General features: G+C 31.1%; 2 protein-coding genes across 2 annotated transcripts; both read left to right on the top strand.

Annotated features, from left to right (window-relative positions):
- The first annotated feature begins 971 nt into the window (after positions 1–971).
- LOC114423036 (O-methyltransferase MdmC-like) lies at positions 972–4,182 on the top strand. Its single transcript, XM_028389639.1, has 9 exons — positions 972–1,689; positions 1,791–1,844; positions 2,557–2,640; positions 2,759–2,884; positions 3,020–3,087; positions 3,282–3,351; positions 3,448–3,513; positions 3,590–3,667; positions 3,766–4,182. The coding sequence occupies exons 1-9, from the start codon at positions 1,342–1,344 to the stop codon at positions 3,805–3,807; spliced, it is 936 nt and encodes a 311-aa protein (XP_028245440.1). The 5' UTR covers positions 972–1,341; the 3' UTR covers positions 3,808–4,182.
- A 3,314-nt stretch (positions 4,183–7,496) lies between these two features.
- On the top strand, positions 7,497–12,618 carry LOC114422157 (probable sugar phosphate/phosphate translocator At3g14410). The gene is made up of 8 exons (XM_028388371.1): positions 7,497–7,691; positions 8,376–8,483; positions 8,564–8,598; positions 9,611–9,723; positions 9,989–10,250; positions 10,357–10,625; positions 11,736–11,883; positions 11,969–12,618. Exons 1-7 carry the CDS (start codon positions 7,602–7,604, stop codon positions 11,858–11,860), a joined length of 1,002 nt encoding a protein of 333 aa, XP_028244172.1. The 5' UTR covers positions 7,497–7,601; the 3' UTR covers positions 11,861–11,883; positions 11,969–12,618.
- The last annotated feature ends 6,256 nt before the right edge of the window (positions 12,619–18,874 follow it).

Genomic DNA, 18,874 nt, shown 5'->3' with positions numbered 1-18,874 from the left:
GATCCTTCTTTTTTCTGTCCTTATGCCTTTGTCTCCTTTAATTTTTCATTTACTCGAAAAACATTAAAAATATAAAAACCCCGTTAAATCTTTTTAATTATATTTCATTTTAGTCACTAATGAAAGTATATTGACTGACATAGTAATTTAGCCTAAATAAATATTATTATTTTTTAGGTTTATTTCAATAAAGTAATAATAAAAAATAAGGTTACAAAATAAACCAAAATCATGATATACGAAGCTATTGAAAAATCATTATACTTATCCAGCTTAAAACCTATCATTATATTTACCAACCCTACTATATAAAAAATATTTACCAACCCTAAATAGATTTAGAATACACTTAGATAGCGCTAATAAAAAAAATGATACACTTTTTTTTTGCTGAGTGAAAAAAAAGAATACACTTAGATAAATAGAATGAAATGAAATAAAATGACACCAACTTTGTTATTTAGTTTTTGTAAATAAGATGAAATATGTTATAAGTTATTTTATTTTATTTCATTCAAACTTTTTTCAAAAAAACTTGAGAGTATAAATAAAAATATTTTTTATTTTATCATAAAACATTCACATCACAAAATATTGATTTATTTTTATATAAATAAATAATTATTTTATTTTATTACGTTATTTCTATGACTATAGATTTTGAAACATGAATTAATGGCAACGATTACGAGAGCCTACCTTAAACCGCAATAAATTGATAAAACTCTTTGCGGATAGATAAGTGTACAGTGCATGCACTGTGCATGCAGCGTCTCGAAAAGTACTCCAAAATTCAAATGAATAATGAATGAGCTGACCCACCAACACCCTCTATAAGTTTCAATTCAAGCTCTTTTTTTATATATATATTATTATCAGTCGATGCATAGATTAATGTATTTTTCAAAAATTATATTTGTCCCTTTATTTTAAAAAAATAATAACAATTTTAAAATATCATACCTTATCTTAAATGTTTTTAATATTTTCAAGATGTTGGATATATTTATTTTTTCTTTAATACTTTCATTATAAATTATTAGAAAGAATCGTAGGATGTTACATTACTCCCAAACTAATTTTTCTTAAAATTTAAAATTTTCCTAACATCCTTTGTAATTTTGGCTTTGGATGGTAATATAGATTGTGTTTGTGGCTTGTAAGATAGATTGTGTCCTACTAAGAATCATTTTAGTCATAGTTAGGTTGGTGGGCATCTTCTGTTGGTCTAAGTCCAATGCCAACCATGTGTTTGTAAAATTGCCTCTTAGGAAAAAAAAGCAGAAGGGTACTTGAAAGTGAGGGGTACGAGGAAGATAAGTTGTTGACTTACAAGGTTGTATGGTTATGGCAAATAGTAGCATCAACTCGGTGCTTCATCAGGGGTCAATGTTGCCCCATGAATTTCCTTTAGCTTCTCTACAGAGACCTGCAAGCTTTCATTCGTTTTCTTCAACTTGGGCTATTTCTAATGGAGCCCTTCATGTCTCACCAAAAAGGTGGAACTGCAGTGCTTCTTCTTGTTGCTTCCGTTTCAGGGAATGCAGATGCAGGTGGAAACGAATTGTCAGAAGCTGCTCCACCAGTGAGTTTGTTATTTCCAATGATGAAAACTATAGCAACAAGCAAGTTGTTAGTCTCACTCCCCGCCTTTATGACTATGTCCTAAAAAATGTTCGAGAACCAGAGGTAAGGACTCAGGAACATACCGATTGCTCCATATATCAACTGTGATAATCTGTGTTCATTAAGTTGCCCTTCGTACTTATTGTAAAGCAGTTGCATTTCAGATTCTAAGGCAATTGCGACAGGAGACCGCCTCTATGCGTGGAAGTCAGATGCAGGTGCCTCCAATCATTTTATTCTTGTGCAAATTTACTTGCACAGTTTACTAATATAAATATTGAGTTTATGTTTATGTATTATGTCTTCAACATGCAAGCAAGGGCTTCTACTTCACATTTGGTTTTATGAAAGTAGGGTAGCATAATTGTACCTTTTATTCATTATTTGTTTCTATTGATGCTATACATGATTAATCATTTCTGCTGAACATATTGGTCTGCTTGTAATTATGAATCCTTGAATAACAACAAATAATGAATAAAAGGTACAATTATTTTGAATCCTTTATCCCGAGCATATTGGTTTGCTCTTAATTATGAATATGCAAATAGTGTTTCTTTAAAAGCTTGGCAATCTCATAAAGATAAAGTTTAGTTACTTGTATACTACTTGAGTTAATTTATATACTACTTTTGATGAAATGAAAATATGTTGTCTACGAGTTATTTATTTATTTTTATATTTTTTTATGCATAAACATGAGTGACTTACATCTCATTTGGAGGGAAAAAAATCCTAAATTTGACAATTTGGTTAAAGAACTAGAGTCTAGAGACTTCTTGTGTATGGGGACATAGCAGTCTTTGATTGTTAATTAACTTAATGCACAGCAGTCTCACTTGCCGTCTCTCTTGTCTGTCATGCTCCACATCGTTATCCCACTTGCTTATCAAGAAGTAAAATGTTGACAACACATTGCCTTTTTAATAGGTGTCCCCTGATCAGGCACAGCTGCTCGCAATGCTTGTGCAGATTCTTGGAGCAGAACGGTGTATTGAAGTTGGTGTTTATACTGTATGTACTTCATTTTTATACACTATACAGTGTATTCACTAGTTTTCTTCATGTTACATAGATGATACCACTTCTCTTCCATTATGTAATGAGGTATTATATTGTTAATTTGACCCAGGGATACTCTTCACTAGCCATAGCATTAGTTCTGCCAGAATCAGGTCATTTAGTTGCCTGTGAAAGAGATGCCAAATCTCTTGATGTTGCCAAGAAGTATTATCAGCTAGCTGGTGTTTCACATAAGGTATATGCTGCTCATATACTTTTGATTTGAAAAGGTTCCAAATTTCTGTTTATCTCTTTGGAATATATGGGCTCATTTTGTTATATACTTATGTACTGCCTTTATTTTCTGATGTTTTGACATAACTCACTCTAGGTGGATGTAAAACTTGGACTTGCAATGGATTCCCTAGAATCTTTAATTCTGAATGGTGAAGCAGGAAGGTATTTGGATTTTCAACATCACAATGATATGATTTGATATTTCTCATTCTGCTATTGTGGTTAGGAACTCTTCCACATTTGCTATGTTCTCTTTCAATATTCATTGTCAATCAAGGGTGCCATCTATATGATATGACATTGTCAGAGAAAAAACAAGTAAAATAGAATTTAAGAAATATTTCCTTTTCATGCAGCTATGATTTTGCGTTTATTGATGCTGAGAAAAAAATGAACGAGAAATATTTTGAACTGCTACTACAGCTGGTAAGAACATAATAACATGGTCAAAGGCATTCAAAAAATCTTTTCTTAGTTCCTATGAACTGTTATACTGATGCACAGAATAATTTACTGTTGCAGGTGAGGGTTGGAGGTCTTATTGTAATTGATAATGTCCTTTGGCATGGAAAAGTCTCTGACCCGCTGGTGAATATATTCTTCTGTGTTATGCTTCATTTCCATATTCCAGTTAAATGAAGTTGACTTAATGTACCATGTGCAGGTAAATGACCCTAAAACTATCAGCATTAGAAATTTTAATGAAAAGTTAATGGAAGACAAGCGTGTAAGCATCAGTATGGTAGGTTATAACATTTTTTTCTGCTTATATATTAATACACTTTCAGATGAATTCTGTCAAGTTGATTTATAATCTTTTAACTCTTTTGGAGAGTCCAGGTACCTATTGGAGATGGGATGACAATCTGTCGAAAAAGATGACCATTTTTGAATAATTTTTTTGGTAAGTTCTATGCAATTGAACTTACTTCCTCCCTTTAGGAATAATGCTTCTTGAGGCCTGAGGAAACCAAAGTTGTATAATTAGCAAAAGATCATTGGATGTTCTTAGAACTTGTGATTTTGCAAGGTCCATTCTCTTAGGCTCCTTTCGGGGAAGCATCTGTAAACTAGATTTGTGTGATCTTTGTCTACCACAAATTTTGTACGCACTATAGGCAGCACTTTTAGCAACCACTATGTTAGCCTGATACTCAGTGCCCTATTACTTTTAGAGGCAGATGTATTGTACTGAGAGAAATACTAGTACTACATTATTTAACAGATTCTTTCAATACGTTTTATTATTGGTTGAAATTTAAAGGAAATTATAGAGTTAAGTGGGTCTATGTACTTATGATTTCATCATGTTCAACAAATTTTAACGAATGAAAGTTAATGTGTTAAAAAGTGTGTTTCTACTAAGGAACAAACTCTCTGGTAACTGAGAATACTGTTGAAAGCTTGGAAAATAAAGTTTAGAGAGAATGCTTTCATTGACTATGTAAAAGGACCACAAGAAATCAATATTGCAAGAGTTCATGATTCTACTTTATAGTGGTTAATTGTAGTTTGCATCCTGTAATTAATTTTTAGAGCAAATTACAGAAACCTCCTTGAGCATTTATCAAATTACACATAATCTCTCCCTTTTTATTTTCCTACATTGATTCCCTTTAAGTTTGAAAACATTACACTAACACCTCCTTATATGTTTGAAAACATTGCATTGACACTCCCTCAACACCCTCTACAAGGGAAATGAATGTTATGGTTAAAAAGGCAAGGGAAATGAATGTAATGGTTAGAAAGGCAGGGAATGCTTGTGTAATTATACAAATCTCAGAGAGTGTTACTGTAATTTGGTCTAATTTTAATGAGTTGCATTATAACTCGTTTCTTTGAAGAAGGAAAGTCCACTATAGGGTTACATAGTGCTAGAGTATTCTTTTTCTTTTTTAAGTTTAATAGACATATACTGGATAAAGATAAATGGTCTCACATTTTTTTGGTCATCTTTTTATATTTTAAATTCTTAACAATGAATAATACATCTATATGCTATTAATTCATTTTCCTTGATTATTGTAATGTCTTTGTGAGGAACTTTTGACATTTTTTTTAACAATATATTAACTTGAAAGTTATTTTTTCATTGGTGAGTTAGAAGAGCTAAAGGACCAAAGCCTAGATTCTTTTAAAGAGAGGGACCTTAGCAAGGTCTTCTATCATGAGCTTGCAACAACTAATTAACGCAGAAAGAAGCAAATGCTTAGGAACAAGAAGTCTATCTTAAAGTACACCAAGAAAGTCTATCCAAACATGTACAAAGAGAATTTGCTAAAAAGTTAGGTACCTATTTCCCTTACTTGCTGGGAACATACACTGCAGTCCTTTCCTAAAAGCTCCCTAATCTGCACGATCATTTTGCATCCACTAGCTATGCAGCCTATTCTAATGCTACAATGCCTCCACCCACATTAAACGCAAGCCATGATTCCAACCATGATCTAGTGTCAAAATATGACTCATCAAACAGGTGCCAATATTTTCAACAAAGCCAAACAATCAAATTTTAGTACCCAGCACTATACATCACCCACTGGATCGTCCACATTATACTTTGCCCATCTAATATCATGAAACCACCTCCTCTTGGTATCCTAGTATATGTTTATTGATGCCTTAATAAAATAAAAGTATGTTTGATTCATGAAAGAAAGTGAAAAAAATGAACAGAAAGTGAGATGTTTTTAAATGCATAGTTGTTTAGCAGGAAAAAGAACAAATAAATTGAACATATATATATATATATATATATATATATATATATATATATATATATATATACTTAATTAAAAATAAGCATACAAATATAAAGATATCCGGCATTGTCATTTAATGATAAAAAGTACATTTCCATACATTTTTTCTATTACTGTTATTTCTTTGGCAAGTAATACAATGGATAACTCCAACCATATAACATGAATAACAAACTTAAATTAAAAGCATCGAGAGTATACATGAGTTTTGGGTCACCCACATCAAACCCTAATAAGGGTGAAATTCGCCACACATAAACATATATAGCAACAAAAATGAAGAAGAAAGGAAAAAGCTTAAAGAAGCCATGGGAACCCAAGGGAAGCTCTCCAGCTAGCACTCCAAGCCAAGAGAAGGTCTGAAACATCAATGGCTCCAAAATGACATTTTTAAAATTTTAAGAAATTTTAAATTCAAAGAATTTCAAATACTTCAATTGAAATTTTTTTATTTTCAAAATTGTGTTTGGATAAAAAAATTAAAATTGTGAGGGTGAAAAAAAAAATAAATACAAAAAGAAGAGAATATATGATTGATGTGCTCTCAAAAAGAAAAATATTGATGCGGCATGAGGAGTCACAGAGGGAACCAGTATACTAGACAACCACAACATTCAGTTAACGGCACAAGACATGGTCCAGATCCTTCGTGACGACTTCTCGGCACACGACATGGTCCAGACCCTTCGTGACGACTTCTCCTCTGCCGCCTGGCGGGTGCAGTTCTACGTGTCCCCATGCCCACAAGAGATCGACGCTGTGGGAGCAAAGACGGTATTTCTTGAAGAAGAGGATCATCGGCGTGAGAGAAGGGTCGCGAGTTCCAGAATGAGATTTCGGAAACCTTCATGTGAAAGAGAGAGGATGAAGGTTATAAAGGAAATACGTAAACATTTTTGAAAGGTTATTTTTATCAAAGAAAATTTTAATTTTTCACCTTTTAAAAAAAATTAAAATTTCACATTTTTAGTTATTTAAAATTCTGTTTTAAAATTCTAAAAATTTAAATTCTTCATAACAAAAAAATTCAAACAACAAATTCAAATTAAAATCTCACCTTAAGCCATATCAACAGTTCTCCCGCTAGTCTCAAGGCTTCCCACGCTCTCAGCTTCACAAAAGGCATCAGGGCGCAACTCAAATGTCCTCACGCTCAGCCTCAGATTTCTTACACCCGGCCTTAGGTTGACAACAAACAAAAATACACTTTTCTTCATTTTTAGGCTTAGCCTCAAATCTCCCAAGTTCAGCCTCCACACGTAAAGAGGACAATGTTTGCTTGCGGCTTTCAAATATGCAAGATGTTTTGATTTGATCTTCTAATGATTTTTCCTTTGATGTAAATTCATATATATTTTAAAATATTCTTAAGTAAGAAGTAATAATTGCAAAATTTATTGCCTATATAAACATATATTAAAATATGCATTATTTTTTTAGAAGGAACAGTTTGTAAAACTTATTTTAAAATAGAAAAAAATCGGGTAGTTTATTAATCTAGCATAAATAAATTGATATATATATATAATAATAATAATAATAATAATAATAATAATAATTTGTATTTTTTATCTTTAATTATTATTTTAAATATATAACCATTAATTATTTTAAATTTAGTTATATATTTAAAATTTTTTTATTTTATAATTATTATTATTCACGAAACATATTTTAAAGTAACAAAATTGAAATTATAAATTAATAAAATTTAATTATTAAAAATATTTCTTGCGTATTATTTAAATTCTATATATTTTTATATTCAAATGAACTTTATTTAATCCTTTTTATTTCCTTTCACATGTTCTTCGAATCGGGTTTCAGATGCATCTTTGGAAAGGTGCAAAAAAAAAGTCAGTGAAGTAAATAAGCTGAAACAAGAAAAAACGTTGGGTTCAGTTTGCATCAATGGCGGATCTGAAGAACCGTAATTTCCTCACCTACGCGTACATTCTTCTCTACATTACTCTCTCCAGCGGCCAAATCTTCTTCAACAAGGTTACCGTCTATCACTTCAAACTCTCGCATTCTCTTCTCCGTTTGTTTCCCAGTGAATTGCGCGAAAATGCTTTGTCTCATAGATATCGCGGAAATGGATTCGTGCTGATTTTCAAAGCTAGGATTCGATGCTCTGTCTGTGTGTTTCTATTTTGGTTTTGATTTTGTTTTTTTTATTTGTTTTATTCTGGTCTGTGAATTGTTGTTTTGCATGAATTTGCGGGGGCTGTTGTTGATTGGAATTGGATATGCTGAGGAGTGATTTGTCAGTTGTGGTTGGCAGTGGTAGTTGAGCATTTTGTTCAGTTGTAAAGGAATTTTAATTTGGCTGGTTCTGGAGTAGGGTTCAGTGTTGGAGATGAGGCAATTAAGCAATTTGTTTTTAACTTCTTTTGTGGAATTTTTTGCGTGCCGTGTCTCATTTGTGAATTGATGGCGGTGAACTGGTAATGGCAGAGTGCCTTGTATCAGAGCTTGTTTGGATTTTGATTTTAGTCATTTATGGTTTGGCTGTCTCCTGGATTGATTTTTGGAAGTATTATTGCATTCTGTGTTTTATGCTAGATTTATGCTTAATTTTTTATTGGTTCAATTTAAGGAATGAATAATCAAGGATAAAATGCTGAAATTCTGTGTTGTTATGTGGCTGATGCATATTCTGTCTTTTCAATTTGTTGTCTGCAGTGGGTTTTGTCTTCTAAGGAAATTAACTTCCCTTATCCTTTGGGGTTGACTCTACTTCACATGGTCTTCTCCTCTGTTCTGTGTTTTGTGTTAACCAAGATTCTGAAGGTACGGGTTTGAGCTTGGTGTATTGTGTTGTTTAATCAGTTACTGTTATGCAATGCAGGTTAATGATCTGTTTCTTACAGGTTATGAAGGTTGAGGAGGGAATGACTCCTGAAATGTGGGTAAATAATGAAGCATTCTGTAGTTTATAGCTGATTTATATAGTAAGGTTTTGACTGTCATACTTGCTCTGGCCGTTGGTGACTCATGATATGTTAAAAATGGGATCTTAGGACATTTCCTGATTGAGAATAATAGCAATAAATTTCAACATATGTTTGTGTGCCTGTCAAACTCTAGAGTTTACGTAAGCTTGTAGAGCTTATGAAACCACTTGGTTACTTATATGTTACTTTTTAACTTACGTATAAGACTATACACTGATAACAAGACTTAGTTATGACTTATGATTTTGTCTTTAAGAGACTTACAGTTAAGTTATTTTGTTGTTTCCAAGATTAAAATTGTTACATTGACCACTGTACATCATTTGTATGTTGTACTTCAAGTGATTCTTCATTGTTCTTTGAATCTTTTGATTAAATGTACTTGTTGACTTGTTCTCTTTCCTTCATATCCCAGTTCCCTGGTGATACATATGTTACTTGGGATATAACAATGGTAATTTTGTATTACCATAAAAAAGATTTTTTTTTCAGGGATGTGGCATTGGCATGTGAAACTGTGATTTCCAGTTAACAACTTTACAATGGATAGCTGCAATTTTAGTGTTTTGTGTTGGCTGTTTCTAGAAATGGATTGAATCCATTTGTTTGTTGGCTTTTCTATAAGTGAACTTTGTTTTAGAAATTCAACTGCCATGTTTTGAATTGAAAAATTAAACTAGAGCTAATCCTGTTGCAAAGTGACCGGCTCAAGAAATTTCTGCATATTTGTTGATTAGGTTCTTTGAATTTTTTAAGTGAAATTTCTGTTGTCTTTTACATGCTTTAGTTTTGTAAGAATGGACTTTCCTGGTTGATGCTTGCGCTTATGCATGTACATCTTGTATGTGTGTGTCACATATCTTAAATTTTTTAACTTCAAGTCTATGTACCTTAATAGTTTATTGCATTAAATGCATAAGATGTTTCCAAATTCCAGTTGTAATTATACCTTGATTGTTTCAGATACGCTACTTCGGTAGTGCCAATTGGGGCCATGTTTGCAATGACTCTTTGGCTGGGAAATACTGCCTACCTGTATATTTCTGTTGCTTTTGCACAAATGCTGAAGGCAATTAGTAAGTTTTAGTGATCCTGTTGTTTATTGATAATAGTTAGGTATCTTTGTCCATTTAGGATATCTACCAATCACCAATGGAAAGCATAATTGCCAAATGTGTATCATAAGGCATTTAAAACCATCTGATCTATTGGTTAATCAACTTGCCTTAGTTGTACATTATGTACTATAGTAATTATATATTATATATATTTACACGTTACTTTTTCTCCAATATGACAACTAATTGCATAATGCTTTGATTCTTCAATTGTCAATCACAGTGCCTGTAGCTGTTTTTGTGCTTGGAGTAGCTGCAGGACTTGAGGTAATGAGCTACAAAATGCTATTAATCATGTCAGTGATTAGTTTTGGTGTTCTAGTAGCTTCTTATGGAGAGATAAATATAAACTGGATTGGAGTAGTTTACCAAATGGGAGGTGTTGTTGGTGAAGCTCTGAGACTTATCTTCATGGAGATTTTTGTTAAGAGGAAAGGTCTTAAGTTGAACCCTTTATCCGTGATGTATTATGTTAGTCCCTGCAGGCAAGTGTTTCTTTTAGTAATTTCACTTACTGCTACACTAATGTTTGAATAGATTCTGTGTACTGTGAATTAATTCCTATGGAAATAATTTTGGATTCTTCTGCAGTGCAATTTGTTTGTTCCTTCCATGGATATTTCTGGAGAAACCGAAGATGGATGAACATGGACCATGGAACTTCCCACCTGTTTTGCTTATCCTCAACTGCCTTTGTACTTTTGCTCTAAACTTATCAGTTTTCCTTGTGATTACACATACAAGTGCTTTAACCATTCGTGTTGCCGGAGTTGTCAAGGATTGGGTGGTTGTCTTACTGTCTGCTGTTCTGTTTGCTGATACAAAGTTAACACTCATCAATTTGTTTGGTTATGCAATTGGTAAGTAATTGATTCTGTTTGACCTTCTAAATTTTCCTGTCTCACTAGATATATAGCCTTTGAGGATTTTTCATAACATTTCCTGCAAATGCCAGAGTATTTGTACATATCCAATCGTCCAGGAAAATTGATAGCCCAGTATTGGGTGCTACCCAGAAGCCTATGTGCCATTAGCATTATACAAATTTTAAAAACTCAGAATCAAAGATAGTCCTTCATTTTGAAAATTAATGTGAGAATATCTAAGATCAGCTAATTGTCAGGTTTCTAATATGGTCGGAGTCTAACTAACACTCTAGCAGTGTGTTATTGATGAGACAAAACTAAAGGGAGATTGTAATAATGGAAATGGAGTATACAAAACGCAGTAAGTATAAAAACAGAGGCTCCCTGGCTTAGAAATGGATTCCTGGGCCCAAAGCTATAAGCTGAGAACTATTACTAACTAATTTTTGGCCTGGGGTTTAGGCATATGCAAATATAGTTTAAGGCCTTCTTTCTTGTCTCAGTCTCAACAACCTGAACCATATTTGTATGCACGGTTCAATCAGTTATCCAATTACAGCAATTTCTCTTTTTTTGAATCCCTTGTTTAGGGTGAGGGTGGAGAGTGATGCACAATCTTCTACTTTTTGTTTACCATTGCCTGTTGGTCCAAGAGGTTAAGAAGCCTAGTTCTCCTTTAGTAATGTCTTAGGTTCAAGTATTGTGAATAAAAAACTAGGTGCTAGGATAACTTTGGTCCCATAGGAGGATTCACTGATAGCAGGATTTAGAGACTTCTGGATGTCAAGGATCTCAATCTCAAACCAAAAAAATATTCCATATTTTGTTTTTGGTTTATTTTAGATGGATTTATAGTCACTGATGTACTAATCTGGAGTGTGGACATGATAAATTCGTTGTGATTAAAAGTAGACAATGTGATTGAAATTTGACAGAATATTTCTTACAAAACTATTAAGGCTTCACTCAAATCAAAAGCTAGACGATACAATGTAAAAATTAGAATAGTTCCAAGTCTTGAACTAGAAGCAATTGTCAATAATGTTAATTGTTAATTAAGAAAAAAGAGCAGCTTGTGTAACCATTTTATAAATTTTTATACAGCCATTGCTGGGGTAGCAGCATATAATAATTGCAAGTTGAAAAAAGAAACCTCTCGTGACACCTCGGATGATTCCGACCCTGAATCTTCCCAAATGCAAGAGTCTCAGCCTTTAACGAGTAGATAGTTGCAGTCTTTGAGTTACTCAAGGTATGTAAATAATGTATTTGAAATATCATTCTTACTCCCACAATTTTGCTTCCTCTTATACATTATTTCTTTGTATCTCTTCCAGTTGTCCATGCCTTATTCAGAAGTTGATGAGACTATATAGTAGTTTTCATTTTTCACATAATGTCACTAGAGGGCATCAAAATTCATGTAGTATATAAAAGTATAAGCAAGCATTTTGGTTCAATCTTAGAAACAGTTTCTGCTAAATTTAGATCGGGGAAAGCAATGTGCTGATCCAATGTAGTACATGAAGATGTAAAATACAAAATTCATCCTTTAAAAAACAGGTGCTTGGCCATGGCATTTGATTTTTGAGGAATTTGGAGTCATTCACATTCCACAATGATTATTTGTTTGAAGCAATTACCAATTTCAATCTTAGCTAGTTGAATGATCAAAGATAAAAGCCCCTGCACCCACTATTTATTATAATTGGACAGTGGGCCAGTAACCAGGGGTATATAGAGCAGTTTCTTTGAAATAATTTGTTTATTTGAAATGTATTGATAGTATTTGATATTCTGAGACAGATTGTTTCAGTTTTAGGAGTCTTTGCTCCTTTGTAATTTATTTTTTATGTGGATGCTTTCATTGTATTTTGTGAATCTATCTCGTTGGTTCTCACTAGTCCCTAGTCCATTAGATATAGGGGAAGACAAAAAAAAAATGTATTTTCCTCAAAAATAAGATATATGTCGTGTATTTGAAGTATATCTGTATTTTGGTGTTACTGTATGACATTTTCAGCATATATTTACTGATTATAACTTTGTGATAACATTGTTAGCGTTGTCATATATTGAAGTATGTTGTGGACTAGGCAATCATACTGTCTTTCATTTAGTGTTCTTGGGGATAGGAGGCCTGAAATTTGAACTCTAAACCTTGTTGCTGATAACATGGTTATTAATTTTCAATGTGCGTGTTTAGGCCTCATATTCTAGGGCTCCCTCCTCCCTCCTAAATAGTGTTTTAGTGGAATTTTAGTTCCTTTTCAGTGCTGTAAAGTCACTTGTTTCCGGTGCCCAATAAGAAAATATATTTTCTCCCTTTACAGTTCTATATTTTGCCTGCTTGTCACTAATAACACATCAAATTTCTTTTAAACTAGGCAATAAGGGCAAATTCAAGGTTCATTTTAATTAGTAGCACAACTTTGGGATCTTTCTGCTGTTTGGTGGTGGAAAATGTTAAGTATATATATATCGTGTAGGAAAACTTTAGCATCTTTCTGCTGCTATTTGGTGGTGGAAACTGTTCAGTGTATATCTCACTTTTGGCGGGTTAAGAGTTGACTCGTTAAGTTCATTAATCTTAGTTTACTATAGTTAGTAAACTAATCGAGAGAATAAGAAATGTCAAATTATACTCGTCATTTTATGAATTCTAATTTAGATAGAATCATTGGAAGTAAATCCTAATTAGTCTTCAATTTCATTTACAACCAAAATTGAAAATTTTCAATTTCGAATACTAAACTTGTTGATTGTGATAAAAAAAAAATTGACGTTAACCAAGGTGGGATGATGCTTTTAGGAGGAATAAAAAAAATGTTAGTTTAACAATGAAGAGATGGTTTTTTAGTTCAAAAAAGTGTAGAGGATACTGATGTAGACAAGAATGTCTAGAGGTTACCACTATAATATAACTATATAAGTCTTTAACAAATTTATAATTTAAATATAAGTGTTAATTTGCAAATTTGGTTAACTGTACTCAGTCTAAAGATAAAATCAATTTTGTTTGAGGAAACATAAAAGGTAAGAAATGAAAGCATGATAGTTAATCTTGATCATATAATAAATATGAATGATTAATATTAGATTTAAGTAAAACAATCTTGATGATCGGAACACGTTGGAACGATCAAAATTAGCTCATCTAACTTCTTACTAAATATACTCCTATGTTTATGGGATTGTCAAGTTAATCTCTTGCCCTGATGCCGCACTAAAAGTCTCCAGGATCCTGTGCATCGAGGTACAATCTTTCTCGTTTAAACTCAACTCGATAAATGTTCGATTAAGCTAATTTTAATTAAATGAATAAATTTTAGTTTAAGATTAAACTCCATTATTTAAATGTTCCAAACTTGTGAATAGTTTGTTTATTGAAATTAATAAAAATCTCACTAACTTTTAGTATTTATGTGTTCATTATGAAAGTATGTATATGTTGTTGAAAGCATTAAAATTTTGATTTTTTTTGTAATAGTAAAAAGTTATGGATTTTTTTAATTAGATATGAAAATTTAATAGTATAGAATTTTTTATTTTCACATGCGCATGTTGAATACATATTTCTATTTATATAATTATTAAATAGTAAATTGATAAAATTAAAAAGATTTTTTTTTATAAAGCTAAAGATAATTAGGTTATAAATGAATTAAATAAACCAAACTTAAACGTTGTTTCTTTTACAAGTGGAGATCAAATTTTCAGTTAAGCCAGTTTACCCTCTGTTCGGTTGCCCATCAATGACGTGAATAATCATACCTCCTTAAAGCTTTCCTTTGTAGTTTCTGCATATTTTGCTATTGGACATTGAGATAGTGTGTGTGATCCACTTTTATTAATTGGTTCCAAACACACTAAATAAATATCAGATTTGAACAATTCATTTTTTCATAAGCTAACCTCAAATTTTAAAATATTCAGCTCATTTAGCGTATAGTATATTATTTTTTATTGATAAATATTAGTCATTAATTTATTAATATACAATATATTCTTAATTTCCTCAATTTGGATTTTAAGCTAATCTCAAACTTTAAATATTCAGCTCAATTGAACTCGTTTGCCATATAGTATATTTTCTTAATTTCCTCGGTTTGGATTTTTACTAAATCTTCATATACAATAGATCTTACTGTTTAGTTAGTTGTAATTTGTGTACCTGCCGGTTTACCTCTGCAATTAATAGCATTTTATGTTTGTTTAGTGGAGCACAAATATATAACGAATGTGATACTCTATATCCCAACATATATATTTATATAATATCATACATGAAAATATGAAATTAATTAAAATGATTTTATTCAATAAATATAAAGGAACTCAGGTAGATAAAAAGTTCACATTCATATTAATCATTAAATTAAAAATTTATCAAATAAGGATATGAAAATACCTCTGACCCAAAACAAGACTATCTAATTTTTTTTACAAAAGGAAACAAGTTAAACATTAGAATAACTTAAAATAACATGTTCAAAAAAAATTATGCAAATGATACAGAAATCTATGTCTCAATGTCACATCCTATCAGAACATTATGTTCAAGTGTCCTCTAGCACGATGTTCTTCATAGCTATCCACCTAACCATATACTTCCACGAACACAAAGTTCAAGATCATCACATGATCCAAACACAAACAACACATAGGGAGTGAGTTATCACATTCTTAACTAATAGAGAAACGAAACAACATGGATATACATATCATATAAATAAAATACAACTTATTTAAACACATTTCACGTCATTCCACCACTCATCGTGTGACATTAGTTTTCAACATTACACGTCTCACACATTTTCACATCATTTACATACTCAAGAATCAAAACACGATATCACTCAACCAATCAATATCAATCAATACACAAACGTTATGCAACAAATATACTAAGACTTAATCCTATATGCAATGTGGTATCTTGTCAATGAAAAACTTCGTCAGACGCCTAGGAATTCATGACAAGATAGACCACACACTGGTAAATCAGGTCACTCTCACTAGGTAAAATCATAGAAGACCAATCAGGGTCACTCTATTTTGTGAGAACGCTCCAATAATATGGAATCAACATAGGTTTCAAGGAACATTCAAACTGAATATATTTACCTCAAGGTCTACACTCCGAAGAATCTGTCAGGGCATCTCCCTCCTGATTCAGGTCCAACCTAGAAAACATTTTAGTATGCAGACTCTATCTATGAATTGTACAAAACACACAACTCATCAATTGTTCTCAAAATAATTTCAATTCGTCGTGCCTTAAAGTGATTAAACTTGTTGGGTTCCCATAATGAATTCCATCACAATACTCTCGTTCATTAACTCGTCGTCCTTAAAAGGTCTTACAGTCGTGTGATTGTACGGTTCATAACTCATAACTCAATACATACAATATCTCAATACACATGTATCTCACAATTTATCACTTACATACAATCTCAATCACAATTTCATGATTCCAATATTATAATTTATCACACTAATATAGTAAATCTTGTCCAAAACAAAAACGAATTATACAAAAATGTTTCTCGCAACATAGGGATTAAAACCCCTCAAACAATTTCACATAATCATATCAAAATAAAAAAAATCAAAATCATAGGTCAAAAACACCAAAAACGCTCAGTTTTATCAACCAATTCACATTAGGACATAAATTGGTTTGTCAAACATAACAATATCGTAATTAAAATTGTAAAAGAAGAATTATAATTCAATAAACATCCCAAATAAATTATAATTTAATTCTCTAAGGATCCCTACACATGTTCATTATAACCCCAATTGATATAAATTAATCGCTTACCTTTAAGCGGGTTCATCTTTGTAGTCCGGTAGTGATAGCAGCGTCTTTAGTATTTCCTTAAGATTTTTCAAGCTTTTCTTCTGGTTGTCCTACTAGGGTTTCCAAACATCAAAGAGAAGGAGAAGAGATTGAAGGCTTCATTTTATTGTCTTCGTGCGATGGACATTTATTTCACCACAAACATTATTTCACAAATCCCAACAATGGGGATGTGTGAAAATAAGTTTCGAACTTGGTGTTCAAATTTTACAATGACACAATGGTTAACGAGTTCGAGATTGTAGTTTTACTTAGACAGGTTTGGGTGTATGTGAGAAAAAGAGAGTTATGTGCGAAGAAAATTTCTCTCACTATAGACAATATTTCGCAAATCCCAATAGTGAGAATGCGTTAAAATGAGTTCCAAACCAGTTGTTCAAATTTTACAACGATCCAACGGTTAATGAGTCAAAGATTGTAGTTTTACTAGGATAAGTTTGAGTGTCTGCAAAAAAAAAAAAATAGATTTTGGGAGAAAGAAGGAAAAATTAATTTGAGAAAAAGAATAACCGTAAAGACATACCGCAGATGTAAAACTAACCTAAATATTTCTATTTATAGCCAGTGTATTTACTCTATTTTTTATTTTATTGTATTATAAAAAAACTTTATATTACTTCTATCAAATGAATATATAAGATCTCATTTTTATTTCCTAAGAATATATATTTATTTTATTTATCTTAAAACTATTATTTTAATTAATAAAACTATTTTTTCTTATTTATTTAATTACAAATTTTTTTATTATTTTTAAATAAAATAAGTTTTAATTTATGTTATGAGAAATCATATTACCACAAGTTCCCTTCCATCAAAATCAGAGGCACACCAGAGACAGAAATTGAAGTAATGATCAAGGAATAAAAAGGAAAAAGAGGAACCAACCAATAACAACAAGCCCTTCCCACTATCCACATCACTGACTTTTTAAGGGTTGAAGGCCACACAAAGACAGTAGTAGCATTAAGCATATACAGGTTATCTAGTGATAAGTGATGACATCTGTGACCGTTCTTTTGGGGGCAGTTGGAGCGGTGTTACTAGTATATGTATTTTTTATAAATGCTTTTAAGACATTATTAAAGAATTAAAATAAATAAAATATTTTTTATGTAAATTATGAGAGAATATAAAAAGTATTATAAATAATATAATTTTTCGTTTCTTAATAAAAATATTTTTGTTGTTCCTTGACTAATGTTCTTAATTATGATACTGGTTAACATTTACCTATTAATATTCATTATTGAATGAAAATGTAGGATAATTTTCATTTTTATTTATGTAACTTTTTCAATTTGTATATTGTCTATTTTATTTATTTTAAATATTATTTCTTAATTTTAATTTTTAATTTATTACAATTTAGATTTTAAATCTTAATAGAACATTTTTAAAAATAATCTTAATACAACATTACTCGTAGTTTAATGTATAATTTTTTCAATTACTTTGATTTATATTGTTTTTTTCTTATTGAACTGATTCATATTTTTTTATTGACAAACATTAATCATTATTTGTTAGTGGGGAAATTGAACCCTTGACCTTTCATTCATTTAGGGGTGTGCATATAAATTAGTTCGAACCAAATAGTTTTCGAGTTGCGCTGATTTTTGAACTAAATTGATTTTTTTAAATAAAATTGAAATATTTTTTCAAATAAGTTCGGTTCAAACTAAATTGATTTTAAAATTAGCTCGATTCCCTTAATAACTGAATTATTTTTTAAAGAAAAAAACTTGTAAACTAATTCGAAATCTATTTGATTCTTAAAACTAGTTCAAAATCAGTTCAACCTCATGACTAATTTTTAAAACAATTTCTTAAATTCAATTTAAAAATCAAATACGTTTAAACCAGTTCGGTTGAGTTTTTTTGCCGGATCAATTTTTGCATACCCCTACCGTCATTCATATTAATAATAACTTAATAAATAATCTACTTTTATGAAAATAAAAAAAATGTCTCATTAATAGTCTTTACAATAGATTAAAAGTATATAAAATAAAAATAGTAATTATTAGATTTTAAAAAAATATATGTTTCTTATAACAAGGACAAAACAATCTTTATTTGGTTCTTATGTAAATGACAAAAAATAATACATAAAAAACCATACAAAACAAGCTCAACTTAAAAATATGAAAATAAAATAAAATAAAGAACCTCCCGATAATAATCATCTACCTTGAACTAGCTTTAAAATAATTATTGTTGTATTTGGTAGGAAAGAGAAGACAAAGAAATGAAGAGGTGAGGTGGAAATAGGAGGGAACCATTGTTGGATGAACTCACAATATGCGTGCCTCTTATTTTGATCAAATCTCAATCGTTTTTTAAAAACACACGTATTAGTTGACCTAAT

This window comes from Glycine soja, chromosome 8 (genome assembly GCF_004193775.1).
Source record: "Glycine soja cultivar W05 chromosome 8, ASM419377v2, whole genome shotgun sequence".
Classification (NCBI taxonomy): Eukaryota; Viridiplantae; Streptophyta; class Magnoliopsida; order Fabales; family Fabaceae; genus Glycine; species Glycine soja.
This window is presented reverse-complemented; position numbering and strand designations above follow the sequence as displayed.

Coding starts and splice junctions, on each gene's coding strand:
- LOC114423036 (XM_028389639.1), top strand. CDS start 1,342: ATGGTTATGGCAAATAGTAGCATCAACTCGGTGCTTCATCAGGGGTCA. Junction 1,845..2,556: donor TGCGTGGAAGTCAGATGCAG/GTGCCTCCAATC, acceptor CCTTTTTAATAG/GTGTCCCCTGATCAGGCACA. Junction 3,352..3,447: donor TTGAACTGCTACTACAGCTG/GTAAGAACATAA, acceptor TTACTGTTGCAG/GTGAGGGTTGGAGGTCTTAT.
- LOC114422157 (XM_028388371.1), top strand. CDS start 7,602: ATGGCGGATCTGAAGAACCGTAATTTCCTCACCTACGCGTACATTCTT. Junction 9,724..9,988: donor ACAAATGCTGAAGGCAATTA/GTAAGTTTTAGT, acceptor TGTCAATCACAG/TGCCTGTAGCTGTTTTTGTG. Junction 10,626..11,735: donor TTTGTTTGGTTATGCAATTG/GTAAGTAATTGA, acceptor ATTTTTATACAG/CCATTGCTGGGGTAGCAGCA.